Below are 27,528 nucleotides of genomic sequence, written 5' to 3'. Positions count from 1 at the left end.
AACCCCAGAGTCGGTCACAACTGGACCTAATGGTGAGGGGTCCCTTTACCCTTTACAGTGGTGCCTCGCAAGACAAAATTAATTCGTTCCGCGAGTTGTGTCGTCTTGCGATTTTTTCGTCTTGCGGAGCGCGGATTCGCTGGGTATTAACGGCTTTAAGAAAAAGGAAGCAAACTCGCAAGACGTTTCCGTCTTGCGAAGCAAGCCCATAGGGAAAATCGTCTTGTGAAGCAACGCAAAAAACGAAAAACCCTTTCGTCTTGCGCGTTTTTCGTCATGTGAGGCATTCGTCTTGTGAGGCACCACTGTACCCTAAAGGAAGATATACGTTATCTTTGTAATACTTGCTTTGTTTACTCACATAAACTCCTAAAAATTAGGTATCAGGTCCAACATTCCCATTGTTGAAGCCCCCAAGGCTACAAAAATCCAGATAAACTGTTTTCTGCCTTTCATTCACTACATTCAATATGCAAAACTAACCCCACCTGCTGCTCTGCCCTCTTAGTAGGTAGAGGGTGTCACATTTCAATGGCTAGAGCATGAGATCAATATATTAGGAAGGCGTACCAAATCATCAAAGAATGTTAAGTCTGCAATGCACACCTACCTGGGAGCAAATCCCATTGAATTGTGACTTGTTTCTGATTAGATTACACTGCAGATACTCGTTAGTTGTCCATCCACAAGACACCCAACTAACAATATTGCTTTAATAATCCATCTCTACATTCTTATTATTTTCACTGTAAAAATAAAGAAGTTTCCGTATTGCCTGCGCTGCAGACATAAACCTTTCATGACTCAGAGCCTGAGACTATATTGCACAGTTAAGAAAATGGCACCCATTATGGCCTTAGAACCACAAATGAACTTTTGTCTTTGTTCATATGGGCAGGATTTTTATATCACTGTTTTTCATTCTCAAATGGCTTAACACAAGCTGGGCAGGAGGGTTCAGAGGTGACGAGACTCAGTATGAAAACGGTTCATTAAAGTGCCACTTGTCTTAGCAGTGCTATCGGTAAAAGCCATTGTTGCATCAGAGAACATTGCATCAGGATTGTTAGTCATCCATTTCCAGAAACCTAGAGAATCGCATGGCAGAAAACCATGTGGCTGCACAATTCCCATACATCCTTTAGACGTATGGAATTGCACTGCAGAAGAGCTTCTTCCGTTCCATTTAGGTGCATGTGAAAGGGACCACGTAAAAAAGTGTACTGAGTATTTTGTGGACAAGGCCTCTTTTTGTGAATGTTATTCAGGGATTATGGGGTTTTGTAGACATGTTCCGAAGTGTGATTAGGGGACCAAAGCTGATTATGAATATTTTCTGCTGCTTAAGGAAAGGTTGACCTGGTCACAGCTCTGCCAGAGCAGTGGTTATGAACAATTTACATGGAGAGGTTTTCCTCTCGTTTACACTCTGCTATATATATTGCATTATATATACACACTGAGTTGAGTAAGTAACAATGTAAGGCTCTGAATGGATGGTTGGAAATAAACTGTACAGTGGTACCTCGGGTTACAGACACTTCAGGTTACAGACTCCGCTAACCCAGAAGTAGTACCTTGGGTTAAGAACTTTACCTCAGGATGAGTCCAGGAATCATGTGGTGGCGGCAGGAGGCCCCATTAGCTAAAGTGGTACCTCTGGTTAAGAACAGTTTCAGGTTAAGAACGGACCTCCGGAACGAATTAAGCTCTTAACCAGAGGTACCACTGTACTGGGTTAAGTGATACAGACTTGGCCTCATTAATTTGAATGAGGCTTAAGCTAGGGATGCCCAAGGACTTTGTTTATTTATTCCTTTTGCAAATTCTGACATTATTTGACCTGATCTGTACCTCTTGGACTAATGGATGCATCAGAATACAGTTAACCTTTGGGTTTTTCACTTCTGCAAAACTTGCAACGCAAGTCTTGGTGCAAAGTATGTACTATAATCAGTTTTTTGTTTTTGTTTAGAAATGTATACTTTGCAACAAAATGCATTTAGAAATGTGATATTTTTGTTTTTAAAAGTATGCATTTAGATGTAAATGTGCAGTTTATTTTTTTAAATTGAAGATTGATGCAGAGATGAAACACAACAGACTTCTGAATGATACAGAACTGACAGAGACCTAAAATAAACTATTCCGCCCTGAACTTTAGACATTTATAGCTGAGCACATGATTATAGCTTTGAAGTGCAACATCCTTTGAACTGTGTGTCTATATGCTTGTGTAGCCAAAGACAGATCCTATTATCAGATCAGATGGGGCAGACCATTTTGGGATTCAGGACAGCAGAGAACACAGTCTAAAAGTTTGACTTATGAGACACAGTTCACTGAGAATTTTATAGAAGATGTGCAAGTTCTATAGGATAAAATGAGATCAGCTGAAGAGTAGGCAGAAAACAAGTCAGCATATGTGTAGAGCAGGGAAGGATAATAATAATTCTGATGCTTAGTGGCCAGAGTAAATCATTTATTTACATGAATGACCTCAGTAAGCTTAGTAACAACTCTGTCAGGTAGGTCATTGCTATTGTCTTACTATTAAAGATACTGGTGCCAAAAGATAATGGTTTGCCAAAGCAATTAGTGCCTGCACAATTAACAGCAAAACAATTCTTAGATTGCAATCTGACCTTTCAACAGTTATAGTGGAATCCCCAGTTGGTGTTAACCATGGTTCATGATGGTACCAATCTAATGCTAAACCATAGTCAAGTCCAAACAGAAGAAGGGAAAAGGAGAATAATGGAGACAGGATCATGTGTTCCTGGGTCTGTGTTCCAGTTTCCAAACTATAGGCTGCAGAGAGCTACTACTATCTCTACAGCAGGCCATAGAGACAAAAATTGAAACAATGGAGAAAAAGATAGAGGGGTAAATACGGTCAGGGTAAATTTGACAGTAGAATGAGGAAGGAAGGAAGGAAGGAAGGAAGGAAGGAAGGAGCGAGCAAGTGATTCAGCAGAGATGTCAAACACACAGGCAGCAATGCCAATCTGATGACTAGAAGAAGTGGACCAAAACTGAGGCTTTAGTGTCTTGTATTAGAGAAAGAAACAAAATCAGCAGAGTAAATCGGAAGGGGGTACATCATGCATTTTAAAACCCCGGGGATCTGTGGTGAAATGATGCAATTAAAGTGCAATCCTAATCATTTGCATTGCAGTGTCATATAACACTGCTGCAAAGCCAAGCCTTTTCAAGCGAGGCTTTAATTATGCCTGCATGCTAATGTGCTTCACAACCTGGTCATAAGCTGTTATGGACTCCATTATGTATTTAACGTAGCCATAAAGAAATAAAGCATGTCTAGGTAGACATGGAAAAAGGAAAATCTAATTAGTTGAAATCCACACAAAATATTGCAGAGACTATTTTGGAGGGGGAAGGGAGGAGGTGACCTGCACCTCTGATAGCTTGGAAAGGGAGCCTCCCGTGGGCTTCCTGGTTAACATGGTTCCAGGCTGCTTCCTCCGTTCTTCATAGAACCTTGTGCCACTACCACCTTTGATCCTCTGAAACCACCAGATCTTCTAAAAGGGCCTGTAGGTCCTGACCATCAAGTGATTAAGACACTCTGATCTTTTTAAAAGGGGTTTGAAACAGTGACAAGGGAAAATAATAGAATCTCATAATTGTAGGATTGGAAGGGACCCTGAGGATTAATCTAGTCCAACACCCTGCAATGCAAGAATATTGCCCACAGCCATTCCTGGGTGGGCTTGAACACCAACCTGGTTGAGAGCCAGGACACACTGACCCATTGTGCCATAATTTGGCTCAGTTTGCATTTGAAGGTAAGCCTACAAAATTCATTCTTCCCCAAACTGCACACTAACACGCAGTCATCACTGGAAACACTCAGTTCTCTAAATTTTGCATTGCTGTTCTCCAGTACAAAAAAATGCATATACTGCAGTAATGTCCGTGAGAATGCATATATTAATGAAAACAGCATGCAAAAAGGCATCATATGAGTGAAATGTTGTGCAGAAATGTGTGCATCAGGTAAAATTCCCTACAAAAATGTGTCTGTTTAAAAGAGCTTTAAAAGAACTTAAAGGAAAAAAACCACAAACTGATATGGGAACACAGAGGACTGAATTTAAGATTGGCTTGTCCTGAGTTAGACCACTGGTCCATTCTATTTCAGTATTGTTAACACTGACTGGAAGCAGCTTTCCAGGGCTTCAGACAGGGAAAAATCTCAGTCCTACCTAGAAGTGCCAGGGATTGAATCTGGAACCTTCTTTGTTCCCCTACTGACCCATGGCCCTTCTCTCCCTCTTAGAACTTTGACCCATTACCAATTTTTAACAACCATGGTTCATTGCCGCTCCCCATATATCTAAATGTGTATTACGGTCCATCCAAAACCATCAACAATTGCATTTACAACATTCAGAAAAGTGTGAAGACTGGGAAAGGGCTGGTTCAATGGGCTGAGTCAATTTTCTCCTAGTCCCTATTAGTGAATAATGCAAAACTTAGGAGCTTTTACAGTGTATCTTCACATCATTCTGTAAGCTTATGGAAGGCTGCGTTCATGGCAGTTTATTCTGTTTCCCCAACTTTCCCTAACTGTTCATTTCTGCATAATGTTTGAGCTGTCACATGACATAAAAACCACTTCTGGAAATACAGCAGACTCTAGTGATAGTTTAGCACTCATTTCCATGTTATCTGCAAACGGATTTCTTTCTGGAAGCAGATAACTTAGAAATAGATTGGTAAACTTGCACTATATTCTGTTGCATTTCCTGAAGTAGCTTCTACATCATGTGAAAGCTCAAATATAATGCATAAATTAAGAGTTATGGAAATATTGGGAAAACAGCATGAACTGCTGTGTGATAGCAGCTCTGCTTATGTTAATATTTTAATAATTTGCTGCTAGTGGAGGTGGACTTTTTTCTTATCCTTTGGATTCCCTGGGAAACTCAACAAATCTGCTGCAGCTGGCACTGGTAATGGAAAATACAGCTGAATGGGACACAGCTGTGGGAAGCCTGAGGCAGGACCATCTGCAAAAGCAAGTCTAGAGTGAGAGACTAGGGCGATGTCCACTGCTTCCAGTAACTCTTCTCATCGTGAGACTTTTGTGGGTGAGCTAAGAGTTTGTTTGAACCCTGGGTAAGAACCTGGAGGCTGAGAGGGAGGGTGTGTCAGAAGGAAGATTCATTTATATCTATTAGTAAATTTGTCCTGGTGTAATATTTTTATATGTAGCTGTATATTTTTGTAACGTTTTGCGTATGTTGTATGTTGCTGCTTCAGTTTTCTGTACGCCGCCGCTTTCCGAGATATTTATTAATATATTAATTAAGCAGTATAGAAATTAAATAATTCATCAGATGGTCAAAGTGAGGCCACTGATCTATCAAACTAAGCGTTATTAGATGCAGAGTCGCTTGTTACCTAAAAGGTCTCCAAGCGATTTACGTTGAAACATAAATACATAGTACCATGGAGAAAAAGAAAGAGTTGTATTGTCTGCTCTGGAAACAGCACTGTGGGGGCTCAGAGGTTTTCGCCAGCCCTGCTATCAGGCAAACCTGGTGATGCCAGGGATGGAACAGGAGAACTTTCGTACTTGACGTATGTCCTCTGCCATGGAACGGTGGCCTCTCATATGTACTGCTATGCTTTGTATGCTTTCTCTGTTGAATTCATAGCCTCCTTTTCTGTTTTGTGTTGCATTCTCAATTATACTAGCTCTCATGCCTTACCCTGAGCCAGTTCATTGGTCCAACTAGGTCAGTTGTGCCTCAAGTGACTGGTTGTGGCTTCCCCAGGCCGGGGGAGGGGGGAGAGAGAATGCTCAGCCCTGCACAAAGGTGCCAGGGGTTCAACCTGGGACCCTCTGCATGCGAAGGAGATGCTCCACCACTCGGCTGCAGCCCGTTCTCTCCCAGCCACTCAGCCAGCTGACATTCTCCTGCTGCAGGCAAGGATGGAGGCAGCAGATTGGGCAGTGATGCAGGAGTAGGCTGGGCTAGGCAGGGGGACGTGTGGTGACCGCTGACTTTTTGCAGGGAGGAGCTGCTGGGTGTCCTCAGAGGATGATGAAACTGATCAAATATTCCGTTGGCTTCTCTCTATTGATCTGCCTCCTTCTGCGGAGGAGTCCAGTGGCAAAAAACCGTCCCTCCCTCTCTCCCATTTCCCTGCCAGGATTCAGATATGCTGTTCTCTTCTTTGCTCCGCCTCCTCCTGCATTCCTGAAGTTAATAAGAGGAAAACCCAGGTAGCTGGAGAGGAATCACACACACAGGCGCACAAGTTGTGTCAGTTGTCAGCAATCCATCTTCTTCCTTTCCTTCTCGTCCTTTTTTTTTTAAAGACATTTCTTGCTGCTTAGGAATTAAACACCCTGACATTCTGAATGAAGCTGGCCGCTTTTCCAGCCAGCCTGCCAGAATGGGCCAGTGCTGCTGCAAGCTTTATTATTGCCTCCAGTGCCTGGACAAAACGGTACTCTGCCTCTTCCTTTTTTTTCCTACTTAATCCAAAGGGCTGTGACGACTAGCCTTGTGTTCTCTCTTATTCTTCCTCTAGCTAATGTTGAGAATGTTGCTTTGCAAGCTGCAGCTGACTGGGAAGGAGGGAGGGAGGGAGGGAAATGGGGAGAGGGACTGTGATGATGTCCATCTTTTTTATATAATGTGCTGACTTCTCATTCGCTAGCACCAAACAAAACCATCAGATTCACCTAAGACTGCAGTGCCTTGCATCATTTCACCCTGCAGTCTAAAACTGAAGGACTTAGGTTTTTATGAAGCAGTAACCTACTGGGGACCTACTGGATTTGGAGCTGATTTGATTTGTTGTTTCGCTTTTGTGTTCTGTTAATGTTACCTGTGGAATGCAGATTGGATTGTAGCTTGCATTTTGAGATGTGTGTTTTGCTTGCATGGCAAATATCTGTCTTCTCTTGGCAGCCTCTGCTTTTCATTTGTTAAATTTTATTTTTTGTGCTGCGCTCTTCTCCTGTGTCAAGGGAATGTGGGGTGGAATTGATCTTTTGCATGTTGAATTGAAATGTGTCATGGATTGTCACTACAGAGTTCACATCAGTATCTACAGGTAGCTGAATGAATCTGAGTTATTTCTAACACACAGCTTGTCATTATTTACCACTGTGAGCGTTAATTTGGAATTGTGAGCTCACAGATGGAACCAGGTGGAAAATGTGCACCAGCTTTTGATTTGCCTAATAGGAAAGACATTGGCAGAAATACTCAGCTTGGTAGATTTTTGTTTGAGGCTGGGACGATCTTGCTAATCCACTGAAAAACAAACTGAAGCTCCCTCTTCTTGATCTGATTATTGGGTTAAAGTATAGCTTGCGGTGTGTTGCCATCCGTGTGAAGGAAAATGTATGGCTTAATAAAGAACCCGGCAAACTGTGCACTCTTGGGGAAACAGTGGTGATAAGTTGGGCTTGTGAACTTCAATCTAAAAAGAACAGTGGGGGCAGGGAACAAGGTGACTGGCTATCTACTGCAGGGGCAGTTTTTAAGATGTTTTATGGGAAAGACAGATGGCAGATCATTTTTAATCCCAGATGCAATAAAATGAAGCTATTGCCTTCCTGGAGAATCAGATGAAATATTTATTAAAGGAGCTATGTGGCTTCCCCCAGTATGCTAAGAAAAGGGAGCCTTTGCTCCAGAGGCATTCCAAATAGTGCAGCCATGACTAAGCAGCACATCCCCTCCCAAACCTGATTAGATTTTGTCAGAGAGGGAGAGAGAATGTTTGAGCCAAAACAGAGTCTGCTGTACTTGGAACAAGGAGACCTGGGTTCAGCCATGAACTCTCTGGGAGGCCTCGTCGTTTGTAATGTGTGCATATTAATGACCATAGGGATGTTGTGGGGCTGAAAGAGATAATTACTGTAAACCACTGCAAAGTGCTTGTGGAATAATTAACAGTAATAAATGCAGAGAGTTCAGACTTGGAGAGGGGATGTGACATTGCAGGCATGCTCGATACATGTTTGTCATTTGGAGCATAGAGCATCACAGGGTAACATAAGGCAGGTTCAGATGACCAGAAGTGGGGTTCAAAGCCATTGAGACCACTTCCTCTTGCAATTATAGCACTGTATGGGACGTGGGTGGCGCTTTGGGTTACACCACAGAGCCTAGGACTTGCCGATCAGAAGGTCGGCGGTTCGAATCCCCACAACAGGGTGAGCTGCCGTTGCTCGGTCCCTGCTCCTGCCAACCTAGCAGTTCAAAAGCACGTCAAAGTGCAAGTTTGGGAAGGTGCTCCGGCGGGAAGGTAAACGGCGTTTCCGTGCGCTGCTCTGGTTTGACAAAATCGGCTTAGTCATGCTGGCCACATGACCCAGGAGCTGTACGCCAGCTCCCTCAGCCAATAAAGCAAGATGAGCGCCGCAACCCCAGAGTCGGCCAAGACTGGACCTAATGGTCGGGGGTCCCTTTACCTTTACCTTTACTATGAGGAGCTTTCAAGGAGCTTCCACATACTAGCTCTCCATCATCCGAATCCACCATTAGTGGGGTCCTGATGGAGGTAAAATGTCCTTTGTTACAATCTCATCCTGGGGCCCTTATGCCAGAGTCATTGGCATTGTCCTGCTGGATCAGACAGTTTTTAGCCTTCTTTTTTGATGCCTCTGAAGCAAGGCACAAAGAGATGGCTGCTCCCAACAATTTATACCCACTTGGAAATTTATTGTCCCTGTCATGGAGGCTGCATTTAGCAAGTAGCAACCAATGATTTGTCTAGTCCTTTTACAAACCAGTTAGTTTTATCACAGTCACCGCCACTTGTGATACTAAACTACCATGACTGTAAGTGTGGTTGGAAAGAGAACTAGCACCAACACCCAACATCCTCAAGCAGGGACCATTGCTGCTGCCAGCCCTGATTCCCCACAACAGACAGCTGGGTAATTGATAGGGCCGGTCCTATCCTGCCACAGAAGGAGGCAACTGCCTCAGGTGGCAGATGCAGAAAGGTGGTGAGCAGGCAGAGCCATGCTTCTTGTCCTGCACTTCCTAAGCTAACTTGCTGGTCTCAGGTGAGGTAGAGGATGTTGAAGTAAGACCCACTTGCCAATCTGGTCTGTTAGAATTGGGGGACCAACATCTTGTCCATTGTCCTAGGCAGCAAAATGTGTTGAGCTGGCCATAGTACTGTCTCATTATTGTGGGTAATTACAGCCCTCCAGGAGATGGGAATACCTACTGCTAGATTTAAGACAGCCTTCTAGATCTTGGACTACAAGTCTCATCACATTGGCTCTGTTGGCGGAAGCTGATGGGACAATGTATGATGGGACAATGTATGAAAGTCATCACATTGAATTAGGAATTTCTAAGGTCAATATGTGGTTGATGCTGTGGGTTAAGCCACAGAGCCTAGGACTTGCTGATCAGAAGGTTGGCGGTTCGAATCCCTGTGACGGGGTGAGCTCCCATTGCTTGGTCCCTGCTCCTGCCAACCTAGCAGTTAGAAAGCAGGTCAATGTGCATGTAGATAAATAGGTACTGCTCCGGCAGAAAGTAAATGGTGTTTCCATGCGCTGCTCTGGTTCTCCATTAGCAGCTTAGTTATGCTGGCCACATGACCCGGAAGCTGTACGCCGGCTCCCTCAGCCAGTAAAGCAAGATGAGCGCCGCAACCCCAGAGTCATCCGCGACTAGACCTAATGGTCAGGGGGGCCTTTACCTTTACCTTTTTAAGGTCAAGACTAGCACTTAGAAATCTCACATTTTATGGCTCTTTGGCCAACCTGACTGTGAGCATAAAAACTAAAAGATTTTAAAAACAGCCAATCTGTATTGTATGGTTCAGAGCATATTGTTTGAATCAAGACATGTTGGTGTTGTGAAGGCTCGGAACAAAAGTGGTTTCTTTGTTTGCCGATACATTTTAATGAAAGCTTATTATATATGACAACTGTCAATTTAACAGTCTCAGGCCTTTTTGTTTGAGACTTTTATAATATCATGTGTGAGGTTCAAGGTATATTAACATTGCATTCATGGGAGGAAATATTCAAGGGCATTTGCTCATTTTCAAATGAAAGTAACATCTCTGATCTGTGGGTTTTATTTACTGAGACAGAAATCCACAAACAACACCATGATGATGAAGAAGGCTTTTTCATTTCATATCAGCGCAACATTTGCATCACATATATCTACAGCCCACACTTATAAGATAATGGAACATGTCAGGGAATTGTAATATGCTTCACCTCTAAGGTATCCTGAGGTTTGATATGAAGATTAGCTGACACCGAACCTTTCCACTTTTTCAGAGAAAGCAAGGTCAGGCATCTAATCCTATTCATCATCGGCTCTTTGTCAAAAAGCATTATGAAGTGTTGGAAAACAAATATTTGTGGCAAAGAGGGGGGGAGCCTACCAATAATTGTGAAGGACATTTCCAGAATGGTTAGCACTGTGTTTTGGGTACAGATAGACCCCAGGTTCCCATCTCTGCTTCTGGTTTGTTATTCAGATGGGCATTTCCATATTCCTGCTTGGCCACAAGATACCAGTAATTTATCTCTGTAGATCATACTTACCTGGATGCAGCTGTACTTCACAAATGTTCATTCTTGCTTCTGACCTTTCACTGCAGTCTGAACTGCTCTGGGAAGCAGAGCATGTCTTGTGTCTTTTCCCCTTTTCCACCAAACGTCCTTTGGCCTTTTTCAGATAAGCAAAGGAAATGGCCTCAAGCGTATTGTTTATCAAGAGGAAATAGAGATGGAGAATTGGGAGTAACTATATTTTCATTAATATTATCACAGTATTCTTAAAGAACAGTGAAGTGTGGGCTGTTGGGTGGCCAAGCCATGTGTAGTGGGAATGCGTTATTAATTCACCCTAAATAGAGCCAAGGTTAAAAACCGTCCTTCGAGTCCTTGTTCAGTATGCAGACACTTAGCAAGAAATGATTGACTCTTTTTGCCTTCACCAACTTGGTGCAGTCCAGATGTTTTAGACTACAACTCCGATCAGCACCAGCCAGCATGTCCCTAGTCCAAAACATCTGGAAGCCACCAGGTTGGCAAATGGCGATTTAGATAACCAGGTTTTAACCATAGGGCCTGAGTAAGGTATAATAAAGTTTTGACATCAATGAATAACTGAATGAATAACAGTAGTATGGTTGTTTCTGGGATACACAGGAGCCTGATAAAGTGAGGGAAACTAACAGCAGTCTGAGATTCTTTGCCTTTGTCAAGGTAACATTGCTTATTCAAGATAACATCAGTGAGTCAGCAATCCCAGATAAACAAGTTCTAGAACACAAGGCTGAACTAAGATAACTGTGAATTTCTTTTTTTTAAAGATTTTATAAGATTTTTACAGTTTTATATTCAATCAAACAACACAATATAACATTTGTCATATAAAAGGAAAAGAAAACGCCCCCTCCCCATGACTTCCCTCAACTTCCCCTTTTGGTTCTTTAAATATTTACTACTTCTACTTAATTATTATCTTATTTTTATAATCTTATATTTTAATACTCTTATTTTCTTATCAGTTTTATACCACTAAAGTGTACTGTTATGCCATTCTCATAGCTTCTCACTTTGTATTGGTGAATGCTGTTTTCTGAATTTTGGGTCTTCCAAAATGGCTGTTGCCACTTTAATGAGCTTCAAACTAAACATGGCTTTAGTGCCTTCACCATCCCAGTCAGCATTTTCTTTTTTCACTTAAGGCAGTTCACAGACTCCAATGTGATGTTGGTGCAAGGAAGAAGACCATCTTAACTTTTTCTCCTCCACCACCGTCTCCCTCCACCCACCCAAACGGCTTCTGAATTCCCTTTATACAGTCTATTCAGAAAGACCCTAAGACTGCAATCCTAAGCACCCTTATTTGGCAGCAAGCCCACTGAACACAGTGAGTCTTACTTCTGAGTAAACGCTTCTCATAAATTACATGTTCATTAAATACTGTCACTGACAGAGTTATTAGGTTTTCATTCCTCCTTAAGAACTTGGCCATTGAGTCATTCCTATAGTTCATAGTTGGCAATATGCTGCCACTCTTTGAATAATGGATGCAGAGTCATCACCGGCCACCATCTTTTCCCAGATGTCAGCATCTAGCACAGTATTTCTAAATCCTTTCCATGACTGGACCCCACATTTTCCAATAGGATGTGACATAACATCTAAATTTCCAAATATTCCAACATCCTCTCTTTATGCATTGCCAACTCATTGACTGATTCTTTTTCACTGCTTTTTTTATTGTGCTTCTTCTAGTCGCAACTTGAAAAGGCATTGCTGCTTTCTTACCCACAGATGTCTTTAAAGCTTCCTGATCTTTTTCTTCTTCTAATCAGTGGTGACCTCGCCCAGCATGGTACAGCTCTTTCTTCCATCCTTCACAAGATAAGGAATAGCAGTGCAATATACAAAAGTGGGTCTATGTTCTTTTGTGGTGATGCTCCTGGTATCTATTATACTAAATCACACTCTGGTGGGTTCTCTTTCAGCATCTTCTGGTGATTTATACCTCTCTTGTGAAACATCTCCCACTAAAATCATTACGTTCTAACAAGCATTTTTCAGTATGGTCGAGACAAATGTGTTTTATGTGTCTGATCTCTCCCGTCATTTGAAGTTCTCTGTTCTGAAATATATAAATAGTGAAAAGAACAAACAGATACAATTTTGAGTGTGTGTATTATTTTATGGATGTCTAGTTGTACTACTATGCAGTGTGCATTGCAAGTCGTTTATGTGTGCTATGGACATAATCAACATGCAAACAAATGATGTTTTGTATATGCTGAATATTGTATTTTGTGGAGTAGAGCACAATCAAATGAGTTGATGGACTCAAGCACAATCAAATGAGCTGCTGGCTCCAGTTTTCCTATTTTGGAAATGTTCCAGTTTGAGGATTAGATGATAACACCAGTCTCTTCTAGCCTATACATCTTTCAGTTACAGAAATGCCATTTAAGTCAGGCATAATGCTTCAATCTGCAGAAAACCGGAATTGATGTTTGCTCTGATTCAGCTTTAAAGAGCGGGTTTTTGCAGGGAAAGCTCCAGGCAAAACAAACAAACAAACAAATGCTCAGACACAGAGCATTTAGGTGTGGCCCTCTGCCCAGAAAGAGTGGGGCAAAATCCATACTTACGGCTGCAGTTCCAAACTCATTCACTAGGGACACAGTTGACATTCTCCCAAGTAAACATTCATAGGATGGCGTTACATGGAAGCCATGACAAATGAGCCTTTGAGCACACTGTCCAAAAAAAAAAAAACTTTGTAAGTGTAATATTACAGTTCAAAATTATGGTTGTGCATATGCTGTTTTTTAAAGTACCTTCAATAACCGTTGACAATAGATTTAAGCAGTTCACTGCACGAGGTTTTGTAAATAAAGGTGTGCAAACTCTTAGGTGGGAACTTTGTTCATTCTTGCTCTGCTCTTTGTTTTAACAGAACGAAAGCGCCCTTGTGAAGGAAAAAGAGCTCTCAGCAGAGCTTGCAAACATCAAAGATGAAGTTGGTAAGTAGGACATTAAATAAGCAATCTTTAAAATGTCCTTTTCTGCTTACAGATGTTTGGTAAAATGGTTTATTTCTTCTTCCTGTCATGCTAGGCAATCTCTGTGGATCTAATAAGCTCATTGCAGGTTTTTATGGCTTGTCAGGGGAACAATAATTTCACCTCTTTGTTGTTGCAGAGACAGGTTCATAACTATACACAGTGGAACTCATCATGCATTATCTTTACTGTTTGCAGATGGCAACCTGTAAATCTACATTGCCTGCTTTTGAATTGCATTCTGTGTCTGCCATAGAGACTGGGTATGAAGCTCAGGTCACCCTTAGATTGATAAGTTAAAAGAGTCACAAATGGCGTAGTTACCTACAAGCTTTGTTACCTAGGAATTTGGAACATGTCAGGCCCAGAAACACTACCCATCATGGTCAGGCAATAGCTCATATAACCCGTCCTAGGACCTTATGGTAAAGCAGGGCTGACCCAGCCATTAGGCAGAATGAAGCCATTGCCTCAGGTGACGGAAACCCCTGTGAGGCACCCTAGTGTCCACCACTAGCGGAGAAGTGGCGCCGGCAACAATGTCCTGGAATCTTGTAAGATCTTTGAGTGTGAGAGATACTGCTTTTCTGCCAGCAATAGAGGCAAGCAGCAGTGGTGAAATGGGATACACAGGCCCAGGGGTGAAGGGCAGATAGTCAATTTAAAAAATCATCATCATCAACTACATTTTACTCAGAGTAGGCTCATTGAAGTTAATGGGCATAAGTTAGTCATGGTCATTCATTTAAGTGGATTTACTCAGAGTAAAGCTAGTTGACTGCAACCTAATATTTTTACATATCCTTACACTCAGCCTAATGATGGAACTGGCCCATAACAATCCCAACTTACAGAGTCAAACGAATGAATGAAGCTTCACTTGGGCTGATAAACTGTGGAAGAATCATTGTGGTTGCTCCTTTTAAGGAGAAAGGGCTTGGATACAGAAGCCCACCTGCCGTTTGGGCTTCCCCATTGCCTCTCTTCCATTCAAAGGGGACAGAAATGACATTCCACTGATGGCATTTTCTTTTCCTCGCATTATAAACAGAAATGCACTTTGATTGGCCTTCACCCATAGGTTGGATGCAAAGGGAAATAGCATCAGCTTAGTGCTGGGAAAACATTGTGACAGCAAGTGCTGCGATTTAACCTGCAGCCGCTTCTCAGTCCAGTAAATGTCATTTCCTATGAAAATCACACCCAGCCTGTAAGCCAAAAGTGAAACTTCCATGGAAATAAAAGAATATCTTGGCAGTCGCTTGATAGCTGCTCTGGTCACTGGTGGGGTTTCCTGTAGCTGTTGAGCTTTTCATGGGCGCTTTTGGAGTCATGCACTTGTTCTTGGCTGAGATTTTTAATTCTCTCCACTTCATTAAGCTCTTGAGCAGGGTTGTATTGAACAGTCTGGCATTGGCAGCTAGCAAATATTTAAATTGCAGAGTCAACTGCTAGGCTGGTGGCTGTAGTTACCTTTCCATTCTACGAAGTAGCGATAAAGCATCTCGTTCAATAACGAAAGGCACACCAAACATGTAACATAATCCAGGGGGTTGTTTGCATACTTAATTTCATGTTTATAACCATTTGCATATTATTTTCTTGAACGTGACAGATGCAGAACTACAGATGGTAGGCATACTGCACTTATTTGGTGACCTTAAATATGAAAACTATGAGCTGGCTCTTGGGTAATCACGATGCGCAGATATTTAAATGATACGAGTTGGAAGGGCTTCATTTCTACATGAGTCTTTGTTTCCTTCTTTTAACACAGAACAATCACATGTCCAGCTTTATGTCTGCATTCATGGGGGCTGGATACCCACTTTGTCCTTTTAGTTAAATGTAGTGTCCTAGAAGTATCTTGCATGCCACTTGCATGCCATAAAAGTGTCTTAGAAGCAACAAATTCTGGTTTGTGTGCAGATCTCCCATGCTAGACTGGGTGGTTCTCTGTAATTTAGGAATGAATGCCAGGCCTCTGTGCATTGGTCAGCTTTCTGTTCAAGTGTTCCCTTGCATTATTATTTTTTAAGTGAGACATGCAACAACATTTTGAAGGATGAAGTGTTCCTGTTCAGAGTTCCAGCCATACCATTTTCCAAGATGCTCCATTCCATTTCCTTTCTTCCATTTTTCATTCTCCCTAGAAAGTCAACAATCCATGGCTATGCTCATGCTCATTCCTCATTGGGTTGTTTTGAAGCTCCTCCACATTCATCTTTTTAAAAAGACAGAGTTCTGCAAACTTTGAGGTTTTCCTGAGCCAGTTGATACCTCCCTCTTGTATGTGGATGGTCCAATTTTGGCTCCACTAAAATCCTTATTCATGCCTAGGATGACTTAAGATTTGCACATGAGAAATGCTTTTGCAGAAACTGGCAAAAAAAAATAAATCTTACATATGTGCAATATAGTAGCATCTATTCTTTCTGTAAAGTCTCTGTGTTGGTCATTGGTTTGCATACTTCAGTGAGTATCTTTGGATTATCACATCCTACCATGTGCCAGTCTCATTAGAATGATAGTTGAAAGACAGGTTTCATTACAGGATCAATTTAAAGCTTGAGTGGGTTTCAATTATGATGAATCCCCAGTTCTGAGTTTGAGCTGGGTTTTGCTTGGATTCAGATAGTTCTGTGCCACAGTGGAAGGCAATATAGTAGGTAGCACTAAGTGGCCATGCAGCAAAATTACAAAATAATTCAAAATGAGTATGGAAACTGAAAACAAATGTTAAAAATTGAAACTTGAAAAAATGACCAGGCAGAGCAGATACTATTAGTTCTCGTTGATGGGCAAGATTTGTGTGGTATAATGCTCAGAGTGTCTAAGAATGAAGGAACCCAGATTCAAATCCCCACTCAACCCTGAAGCTCATTAGGCAAGCCACTGGCCTGGTGAAAACAGAACACAAAACCATGGTTTAGCATTGCATGTACAAGATGTGGTCTTGAGATTCATGTGCTTTCCATTCTTCCTCTGCCACATATTGTTCACTAGGATCATTTGTTTGTTTGCTTCCTGCTATGTACAGTGGTACCTCGGGTTACATACGCTTCAGGTTACAGACTCCGTTAACCCAGAAATAGTACCTCGGGTTAAGAACTTTCCTTCAGGATGAGAACAGAAATCGTGTTCCGGCAGTGCAGCAGCAGCAGGAGGCCCCATTAGCTAAAGTGGTGCTTCAGGTTAAGAACAGTTTCAGGTTAAGTACGGACCTCCGGAACGAATTAAGTACTTAACCTGAGGTACCACTGTATTGGACTCCTAACAATTCTCAGCATTCTTAACAAACTACAGCTCCGAGGATTCTTTGGGGGAAGCCATGACTGTTAGAGTGGTATAAGAGTGCTTTAAATGTATGGTGTGGATCAGTGCTTTTCTTCTAGAAAGAAAGGTGTTGGTACTCACCATGAAGTTGTTACAGTAAGTGCCATTTTTTTAACCAGTGCTTTTGTACACCCAGGGGGAAAAAGCACTGGTGTGGATGTGACCTAACATAGCTGTCAACGTTTCCCCTTTTTTTAAGGGAAATTACCTTATTCCGAATAGGATTCCTCGCAAGAAAAGTGAAAAGTTGACAGCTATGCCAAGTAAGACAGTGCTAGACCAGATGACATGATAGCAACATTCATTCTGTTTGCTTAGACCTGGCAAATGACAGCACAGTTCGAAAGAAGGAGTCCAAATTGCTGTCGTGGTGGGTCGCTTCTAGGTTCAGCAGCAGCAATTCCAGGAGTCACTATTTTAATTTCCCACAATGCCCCAGAGTGACATGATGTCAGGGGCATTGTGGGAAATTTCAGGGGCAGTTCCCAGAAGTAGTAACTGTTTAAAACAAGGGTCCAGGCATCAGAGGTGAGCCTCGCTGGGCCCAGCAGCTATGTCTGAGCAGGTCGCAGATTCAGCAGGCCTATAGGTTAGCTGGTCAACGTCTACCCTGCCAGGGGGGTGAGGTATTGCATTCTGTTTAAATTCCAGTACAGTTGTACCTTGGTTTTCGAACACCTTGTGAGTCAAACGTTTTGACTCCTGAATGCCGCAAACCTGGAAGTGAGTGTTCCGGTTTGCGAACTATTTTTGGAACCCAAATGTCCAATGGGGCTTCTGCACTTTGGTTTTTGAACATTTTGGAAGTCAAATGGACTTCCAGAACAGATTCTGTTTGACTTCCAAGGTACGACTGTAGTTTCTTCTAAATTTGCATCTCTGCATATAAATTAGCATATGTCATTTGGATGCAACTCTCCTTTTTTGGTGATGCAAAGGGGGACCTTTTTGGACAATATGTAGGTGGTTGCCCTACTAGGATGCCCCATCTTGACACTGAGCCTGCAAAAAGTTTGAGAGAGCAAACAGAACACAAGAGAACCAAATGCATTTAGCAGGAGAGTCACTGAGCAGCGATGCTTTACAAAATAATTCAAAAGGTGCAGGGGGGAACCTATGTCTCGCTGCTTGACATCACTGCACAAGTCAGTAGCCATAACAATGACAGACCCAAATTGAAAAGGATGCCAGACAAGTGCAGCCAATCTTCATATCTCCATTCCTAGATCATTAGGCTGAGAACAGTTAAATGAAATGCTTTTTTGGATTTTTTTTTTAAATTGTGTTGGTACTCACACATCAAGCACAAAATGGCTGCTGTGGACAGCAGAAAAAGGAAGTGCCAGCACTCCATACTGTGACCAAAAAAGCCCTGGTAATATATGTGTGTATTTGCGTGTGTGTGTGTGTGTGTACACACACACACACACACACACACACACACACACACATGCCACCCCAAACCCTGAGTGGTGTGATATTCCAGGGCCCAGGCACTTACCCCGGGTTTGTGTTTCCTTTGGAAATGAAGCACAATGGAGGTTGTGGTGTCTTTATGATATATGCTTTATTTACACATATTTACAGCCCAAGCCTACGACTGAGGAGCTCAAAGCATTGCACTCCCAGAGGGTCCCGTTTCTCCCATTACTGCAGGCTCTGATTCAAACTGTCAGCCCACATTGCCCTCTGACTTCCCCTCTCCAGCTTGCCGCGTTTAACAGACTGACACCTTTTCCCTTCAATCATGCCACAGCAAACTGAAATCCTAAACCAACTGCTCTCCTTTTGTACAATATCTCAGGGCTCAAGGATGGGCTTCCCCCATTTGCTGGTGGGCATAGAGTCTTTGTTTTGCTAATAGCCCATCTCCCTGTCTTTGTCCCCTACTAATCTTCTTCTCCCGGGCAATTTCTTAGGCACAGAAAAAGTGGTTTGGCCTGTATTTTGACACTTTGCTATATCCAGCATCTGGCAACCCATCTTAATACTCCAAGGATTGATTAAACTCTGACACCCATTAGACCCAGGAATTTAGGGGGACCCAGAAACACACAAATGCATAACAATAGATAAAGATCCTCAGAATGCTGAATTCTGCACTGTACAAAAATTTATACTTTTTTAGAACATGCTAAACCCTACCTGTGCAACTCTCTTAGGTTTTCACCCTAGTTATGATCCCTGGATGATAGGAGAGATCTTTCTGCAATGATTCACATGCTTCCTGACAGCATTCCCCATTGTTCTGCTGTGCTGTAGTCTCTCCTCCTCTCTCCTTCCCTTTACAAGATAAAGAGGGACTGGAGCATTCCTATACAATTGAAACGCAGCTGTTTCCTCTCTCTCATATTTTCCCCATCTTTAAATTTCCTGTTGATGTTTCAACCTGAGAGATCAGGGTGGTGGTTGTTTTCTTTTTTAAAAAAAGGTAGGAATCTAAGGCTCCATCCAGCTAAGTGGCATATCTCAGTAGTAGTAACCCTACAGTTCAAAACACCTAGTTAATTCAACAAAATGCATGGGGTTTTGCTGGTGCAACGGACTTCTGTGCATGCAACAGATCTTCCTCTTCCTCTCCACCCCCATCGTTCTGCCCGGACGCTGAGGTCCAGCGCCGAAGGCCTTTTGGCGGTTCCCTCACTGCGAGAAGCAAAGCTACAGGGAACCAGGCAGAGGGCCTTCTCGGTAGTGGCACCCGCCTTGTGGAACGCCCTCCCACCAGATGTCAAAGAGATAAACAACTACTTGACATTTAGAAGGGAAGTTTTTAATGTGTGACATTTTAATGTATTTTTAATCTTTGTTGGAAGCCGCCCAGAGTGGCTGGGGAAACCCAGCCAGATGGGTGGGGTACAAATAAATTATTGTTGTTGTTGTTGTTGTTATCCTGTCCCCTTCAGCCCTCCATGCACCCTCAGAATCCACACCAGAGCAGATTTGGAGGGAATGTGAGGGAGAAGAGAAAATAAAATATAACTAAAGATTGAACTTCTGCCTTTGAAACTCCCTGATGAAAGACCCGAGACATCCAAAACTCATTGGGTATTAAACTCCCCCCCCCCCATACCTCTGGGCTTCCTGCTCTGCTCACTCCTCCCCCTTGCATTTGCCTCAGTTTCTCTTTTTTGCTGCATTAAAGTGAAAGTATGGGCATCTTTTCAAAACGTAATAACTTTTGTTTGCTTTTGCATGTAGCTGTTGATTCTTTTTCTCTATACAGCTGTTATACTAAAACTTTTTACTGCACAAGTGTTTTATAATTCTTACCACATTTAGCTATCCCCACATACCTGTGTACTAACCTGAATGTTGCTCAAGGCAACCCATTGAGCTTCATGGCCAACATGCAGTGCTCCCTTTCTCCTCAAAATCCCATCTCTCAGCAAGGTTTATCCTCCAGGAGGGTCCTGGAATTCAGTGTGGGCCCTTCCTTGCCATCCCAGGGCAGCTGGCAAAATCAGGGCATTTCTTAACCCTCGTGCTCCACCATACGTAGCCCATGGGCCAGGTTCAGTGTTGTGGGTCTGAAATTCTTCAGGCCAAGCAGAATTTCTGTAGTGGAGATGCAGGAAGTTGGTTCCGCTCTAGCTCCTCTGTCACATCTCAACGAACGGTTCTTCTCTCTGCAGCCCTCAACGCAGCAAGATATGAGAAATTACAAAAAGAGAAGGAGGAGCTGGAAAAGAAGTTTGAGGGCAAGTTGAGGGTGCTCAGTTGGGAGCAGCAGAAGGAGCTCCGTGCTCTCGAAGAGCGGCTGCAGTTACAGTACAGTGCCGAAATAGAGCAATTGCAAGAGGATCACAAAGAACAGCTCATCAGGATCAAGAGCCAGCACCAAGAGCAGGTCAGTCATGCTCTGGGAGTTGTATGTCCTCTTGGCAGTGACTGTGACTACAGTGTGTGATAAAGTCAAATCTAGGCACCTCCCTGATTTGATTGTTGGCTTCCCTTAGAGTAGCTTCCCTTCCTCCTGCCATCAACATCCATCACGTACACCAGGAGTGGGGAACCTTTTTCTGCTGGAGGGCCAAATTCCCTTCTTTGCAGACTTCTGAGGGCCACATTCCAGGGGTGGGTGGGGCCAGAGGCAGAAGTGGGTGGGGCACTTAATAGCACTGGGGAAATCTGCATTTGAATTTTGACATTTATTGAGAACTGTTTTGAGCAAGGTCCACCATGGGAAAATGGCATATAAACTAGGGATGGGGAATGTGTTCTCCCCCAGATGTTGTAGTAGTTCTTGGGCTGATGAGAGCATGGCCAATGGTCTGGGAAGATGGAAGTTGTAGTCCAACAAATCTGGAGATGTTCCCCATCCTCTGGTTCCCCATCTCTGAACTAAACTCTGGTGCCCCTGAGATGCTTCCACACTGGGGCGAAGCAGGACCTCTCCCCCAGTGTTGCTCCCCAGCATCTGGTATTCATTCACCATTACACTGTCTCTGAAACTAGAGATCGCATATAGACATCATGGCTCATAGACCTTGCTAGCCTTGCCCTCCATGAATTTGTCTAACCTCCTTTTGGAGCCATCTACGCTAGCTTTATCTGTACTGCTTTGCTCTTTGAACAGGTGGAAGACATTACAACAACTCAGGAAGCAGTGGTGATGGAGATGGAAAACAGTCAAGCAGTTGCTATTGCAGTGCTTCAGGATGAATATGAGCGCAAAGTTCAAGGTAATACTCTGTTCTCCTGGACTTAGAGATATGAACTCGTGAAGAAGTCTGCTTAGCAAAGCAGGATACGGATAATCGTATGTTCTTAAGGACCATGTTGATACTGTACGCATTCCTTCAACAGGTGAGTCCTTGCTCCAGGAGCCATCACTGAATGGAGTTTGCCAGGTGTCCAGTAGGAGCAGGGCCTTCTCCAGAGGGGTCAGCCAGCCCCCCCATATACTGTCCAATGTCAGGTTATAACTTGGCTTTATCTGATCCTGCTGTGTTTTGACTGGATTCAGCTGACATCTACTCATTGTTATGCTATCAAGATTGTATATTTCCTATTGGGTGTGGATTTTCTTTATTCTATCCTTTGTTTTCCTGCAGCTTTATAGTTTAATGTTTTATCTGTAAGCTGCTTTGGGTCACATCTGATAAGAGAAAGTGCACAAATAAAATAAAGGAGCATGCTATGGGCATAGCTGTCAACTTTCCCTTTTTCTTGCAAGGAATCCTATTCAGAATAAGGGAATTTCCCTTTTTAAAAAGGGAAACGTTAACAGCTATGGCTATGGGGGGGGGGAGCTTCACTGTGCTGCCACCCTCCTGACAGTGGGTGCAGTCATGTAGAGGTTGGGACAGGACACTATATGTTCCTGAAGACAAGCATTTGAGCAGCTGCAAACTTTTCAGATATTTTTGTTGCTTGCTTTCAAACATAATGTAAGTTCTGATCTGTTTTGAATACAAAATTGAAAGTTCACTTCCTCTTAAGTGCCTTAACTGCAGTGAACTAGAGGCATTAAGCTTCATTCTGATCAGTCTCCCCTCCCCTGTACATTGCATATCCCTGCCCTCCACCCCCAATTAAAGTTTTGCTATGATTCCATAGATGCACTTTCCTGGAGTAAACACCATTGAAGTAAGTGGGACTATCTTCATTACTCTGGTCCCAACCCGCCCCTGCTTTGAAGTCATACTATGAATGGTTTGGGCACTAACCTATCAGTCAGAACACTGCAGTCCCTCTGATATTTAAATGTTTAATTTTATTTTTTCCTGCTTACATTGTGGTCAGTTTGTTATTCCTGATTCTGCATTGCCCTGTGCCCCTCCAGCCCAGATGTGTAGCAGTCACTCCCATCAGCCCCTCTCCAGATCCCTTTAAATTGCTGGTGCCAGAAATTGAACCCATGACCTTCTGCATGCAAGGCTTCTGTGTTGTCACTGAGCTATGGCCCCTGCTATCACTGACTAAGGAAGATGCCAAGCTGCTAAGGCGTCTTTGTGACTAGTTGGTTTATTGTGACAACAGCCTTCTTCTCTGCCTGGTAGACCTGCCATCTCCTTAAGGTGGACAGGGCAGAGTTAAAGGCAGGGAAGACGCCCCACAAAAGGAACTGAGGAGGGAACTTCAGTCTATCACAACAGGTGCAGAGGAAGTTCCAGAGCAGGAGTTTTAAAGGCGGGGTTTAAAGTCAGAAGTTGGCATTCATGAGTAACGTGCATATCTATCTGAGAAAATGTAATCCTGCTGATTAAATGTCTGCTAAACTTCTCATTATTCAGGCAGCATAGCCACGGTTTATATTAACATTTTACAAGTGGCAATCCACTAGGGCTGGGGGTTGTTTAGCGAGTTTTGTTGGCAGGGGGTTGTTGCTGTTGGCTTTTTCCCCTGTATCTTTATTTAAATCTTGTGATTTATGTAGAAATTGTTTAGTTTGGTCGTGCATTTTTAAATTGATTTGTTTATTGTTTATCACAACTTTTGTTACGTTACAGCGATGCACATTTTTCATGTTGTAAGCCGCCTTGAGCATGGTTTGAACCGTGGAAAGGCGGCAAACAAATAAAATTCTGCATGTATGCGTATGGCAGGCATTTTACAGTTGATCTCTATCATGGAATTGGATTATCACTATATTCATGAACAATTCCCACCCACCCACTGCCCCTTTGTCTAAGACGTTTTGGGTTATATTTTACAGTGAAGGAACCCCAGAAATGCTGCTTTTGGACCATGTGAGAGTTCCTTGCAGGCCTAGGGCCCCCTCTCCTGGATGAAATTGTCACTGAAACAGCCGATTGGTGAATAGGTTTTATTTATGGAGTCGCTGTTTCAGAGCAATTAGTTGGGCTATTAAATTTTAACACGCTCTCCATACCAGTTCCTTGGGCTATTAAACCATAGATTACTACAGGGCCAACTAAAATTTCATATCCATAATAAAATTGGTTGAAGAAGAACTTCCCATAGTCCCTGCCATGCAGCCTTTGGAATGGGCACACAACAGAGACTTCTCCTAAATTTAGTGTGAATTGAGGGTTGTTCAGGCAGCAGCTGTACATAACAAGAGCTGTTTCTGTAATTACTATAGCTTTATTTAAAAAGTAGGGATCCACATCTTGTCATCCCCCATCCAAGCAGGCAAGAGGCATCTTTCCCATTCAAGGACAAATTCCAGTCAGGCAAAAACAGTCATGGAGGGTGGAGAGCAAGGCCAGGGGGGCACATTTGGCCCCCTGGGACTGAGGTTGTGCAGCCCTATCTTATATATATAGTCTTCTGTATTTCCCCCCACATCTGGCCACTCTATTGCTAGAGCCAGTGCCTGATTCTCCTGCTAGTTCTTTCTGCTGGATCTTCCACACCATACATGTCAAGTGCTGTGATACCACTTTAAACACTCAAAGCTTCTCCCCAAAGATTTCTGGGAGTCGTAGTTTGTTAGGGGTACTGAGAGTTGTTAGGAGGGTTTTATTTCCTTCACAAAGCTACTATTCTCAGACTGATTTGAGCTCTTCACAAGGTGCTCTGGGAATTGCAGCTCTGTAACAGGAATATAATGGGACGCGGGTGGCGCTGTGGGTTAAACCACAGAGCCTAGGGTTTGCCGATCAGGAGATCAGCGGTTCGAATCCCCGCGACGGGGTGAGCTCCCGTTGCTCGGTCCCTGCTCCTGCCAACCTAGCAGTTCGAAAGCACGTCAAAGTGCAAGTAGATAAATAGGTACTGCTCCGGTGGGAAGGTAAATGGCGTTTCCATGCTCTGTTCTGGTTCTCCAGAAGCAGCTTAGTTATGCTGGCCACATGACCCGGAAGTGAGATGAACGCCGCAACCCCAGAGTCATCCACGACTAGACCTAATGGTCAGTGGTCCCTTTACCTTTAATGGGAATATAAGGGTCTCCTAACAACTCTCAGTGCCCTTAACAAACTGTATCTCCCAAGATTCCATGGGGGGGGGGAGCCATGGCTCTTTAATGTCCTTTAAATGTATGGTGTGTTGTGGCCTAAACAATAAATCAGCCTGGAGGCAAAGCCACATCAACTCACAGAGTAAGACAGACCATATATGCACATTGTAGTTCAGACTAGAACAGCACACAGTCTCGTATTTAAACGCCAAAAAAGTTTGGACTTCACTTGGCCTGGACATCGTAGGGGGCTGAGCAAGGCACGTGGCAGTTGGACTGCAGTGAAGCTAAGACTGAAGGACTGTAGCTGACATTGGGTGTGTTGATACAGCACCAATGGCCTCATTTCCAGTCGGTCGGATTTCCACTATTTACTGGGAGGTAGAGGAGCAAGGTGGCAGTGAGGTCAGTGCGGCACAAACCCACCAGTGGGAGTGTAAAATTGGCTCTGCCGTTGTGTTTGCACCATGCCTTGTCCCGCCCTCTCTACCTTCCAATAAGCATCCATGTCGCGATTGGGTGGCAGTCAGATAAACTGCAGTGCCCCCACCCATGTCATCCACTACAGTGGTGCCTCGCAAGACGAAATTAATCTGTTCCGTGAGTCTCTTCGTCTTGCGGTTTTTTCGTCTTGCGAAGCACGGCTATTAGCAGCTTAGCAGCTATTAACGGCTTAGCGGCTTTAAGAAAAAGGAAACAAACTCGCAAGACGTTTCGTCTTGCGAAGCAAGCCCGTAGGGAAATTCGTCTTGCGGAACGACTCAAAAAACGGAAAACTCTTTCGTCTTGCTCGTTTTTCGTCTTGCGAGGCATTTGTCTTGCGAGGTACCACTGTACTGCCCAAGGATTGTGAGTAATGGATGTTTCACAATGGCTCAATGTGGCATTTTTTTAATTCCTTCCCAGAACTAAAGTCTGCACATGAGCTGGAAAAAAGAGAACTGGAAGAGAATTTTGAGAAGCTACGTCTGTCACTCCAGGTTAGTATCACTTTTGAAATACAAAACCTTATCATTTGTCAAAAGGATCTACTTAAAGCACATCCAACACACAATGCTTCCCCTCAACAAATCCTGGGAGGTATAGTTTCCCCCTTACAGAGCTACAATTCCCAGCACCCTTAACAAACCACATTTCTGTGGAGTCTTTGAGGGAAGTCACATGCTTCAAATGTGTACTGGGGTGTGCTGTAAATGTATGGTGTGGATCTGCCCTAGCAGCCATGGCTTTCCCCAAAGAATCCTGGGAGCTGTAGTTTGTTAAGGGTGCTGTGAGTTGTTAGGAGACCCATATTCCCCTTGCAGAGCTGCAGTTCCCAGTTTAACAGTCAATCCATCTTTCCAGGGTTCTTTGAGAATTGTAGTTCTGTGAGGGAGATAGGAGTCTCCAAACAACTCTCAGCATGCTTAGCAAACTACAGCCCCCATGATTCTTTGGGGGAAGCCCTGACTGTTAAAGTGGTAAGTGCACTTTAAATGTATAGTGTGGGTGTGGCCTTAGTCATGACTAATTTTATTCCCGCCAATTCAGTAGGACTTGTGGCTGGCTGGCTTTCTCTGCATCAGGGCCACCGCCTAAATGGTTTGTCTTGCATCGAGTAAAAGCGTCACAGGCAACTGTGTTTGCACTTGATTACAGGACCAGGTTGACACCCTCACTTTTCAGAGCCAGTCTCTGAAGGACAAGGCAAAACGATTTGAAGAGGCATTAAAGAAAAACACTGAAGAGCAACTAGAGGTAACATGAGATTTGCTTTTATGGAACTTAGTGTGACTCATAAGAACAAGAGAGTTCCCCTTCCATCGCTACTCTTACTTCCAGTAAACGTCTTCAGAAAGTGTTCTGCAGATCCTGGCCCATCATGGACTGCCTCACGCTCAGCCCCATGAGGGAAGGCTGAGGTTTTCACACAGCTGGAATAACCTGGCCTAGGGGTGACTTTTGGCCCAGTCGTTTTACCTTCCTTTTCTGTTTAACCTGCTTTAGTTAGATTTTGAAATTAAGGGAGAGGGATTGCGTTTGTTCTTCAGCTATTGGGGTCTCTAAAACTGGGAGGGCTCCTCATACTGAAGGTTCTGGAAGCCTCCAGAAAGCCTTCCTCCTAGAGTGGATGAGGAGAGTCTGCCAACTCTCCTGGGTACCATAAGTCCTCTGCTTCTTTTTCTTGACTGTCAATTCTCCTTCGCCTCAGATTGCAATGGCTCCATACCAGCATTTAGAGGAAGACATGAGTAGCCTGAAGCAGGTCTTGGAAATGAAGAATCTACTCATTCATCAACAGGAGAAGAGGATCATAGAGCTAGAGAGGCTGGTGAGCCCTTGGTTTTGTCTCTCTTTAGAAAGCAATACACAAGGGAGTGAAAAGGCACAAAGGCTTGTGCATCCATTAGAGGAGGGACAAGGAAACCTGTGGCTCTCCAAATGTTGTTGGACTCCATGTCCCATCAGCCTCAACCAGATTGGTCAATGGTCAGGGATGATGGGAGTTGTAGTCCAGTAACTTCTGGAGGGCAAGTTCCCTGTTCCTGCATTAGAATCACAAGCTAGGACAATCTGTTTAAGCAGGCAACTCTGGTTTGGAATGTGGTCATTTTAGAGATGCAAACTGGGAAGGGGGAAGGAATTATTATTATTATTATTATTAAAAATTTGTATACCACCCTTCATCCATAATCTCAGGGCAGTTCACACGATAAAAATTAAGAAGCAATACAGAAATTAAGATGTTCCTATATGGT

At 43.3% G+C, this 27,528-nt stretch overlaps 1 protein-coding gene across 3 annotated transcripts in view; it reads left to right on the top strand.

Moving 5' to 3' along the window:
• The window catches only part of MTUS2 (microtubule associated scaffold protein 2), a 308,937-nt gene that overhangs the window by 271,218 nt on the left and 10,191 nt on the right, over nt 1-27,528 (top strand). For all 3 annotated transcript variants that reach the window (XM_083736063.1, XM_083736064.1, XM_083736062.1), the window contains 6 exons: nt 13,482-13,548; nt 20,556-20,770; nt 21,500-21,605; nt 25,697-25,770; nt 26,429-26,527; nt 26,982-27,101. In XM_083736063.1, coding sequence (XP_083592189.1) covers nt 13,482-13,548; nt 20,556-20,770; nt 21,500-21,605; nt 25,697-25,770; nt 26,429-26,527; nt 26,982-27,101 — 681 coding nt within the window. The remainder of the gene's footprint in view (nt 1-13,481; nt 13,549-20,555; nt 20,771-21,499; nt 21,606-25,696; nt 25,771-26,428; nt 26,528-26,981; nt 27,102-27,528) is intronic.

This window comes from Podarcis gaigeae (assembly GCF_964106915.1).
Source record: "Podarcis gaigeae genome assembly, chromosome: 4".
NCBI classification, from domain to species: Eukaryota; Metazoa; Chordata; class Lepidosauria; order Squamata; family Lacertidae; genus Podarcis; species Podarcis gaigeae.
This window is presented reverse-complemented; position numbering and strand designations above follow the sequence as displayed.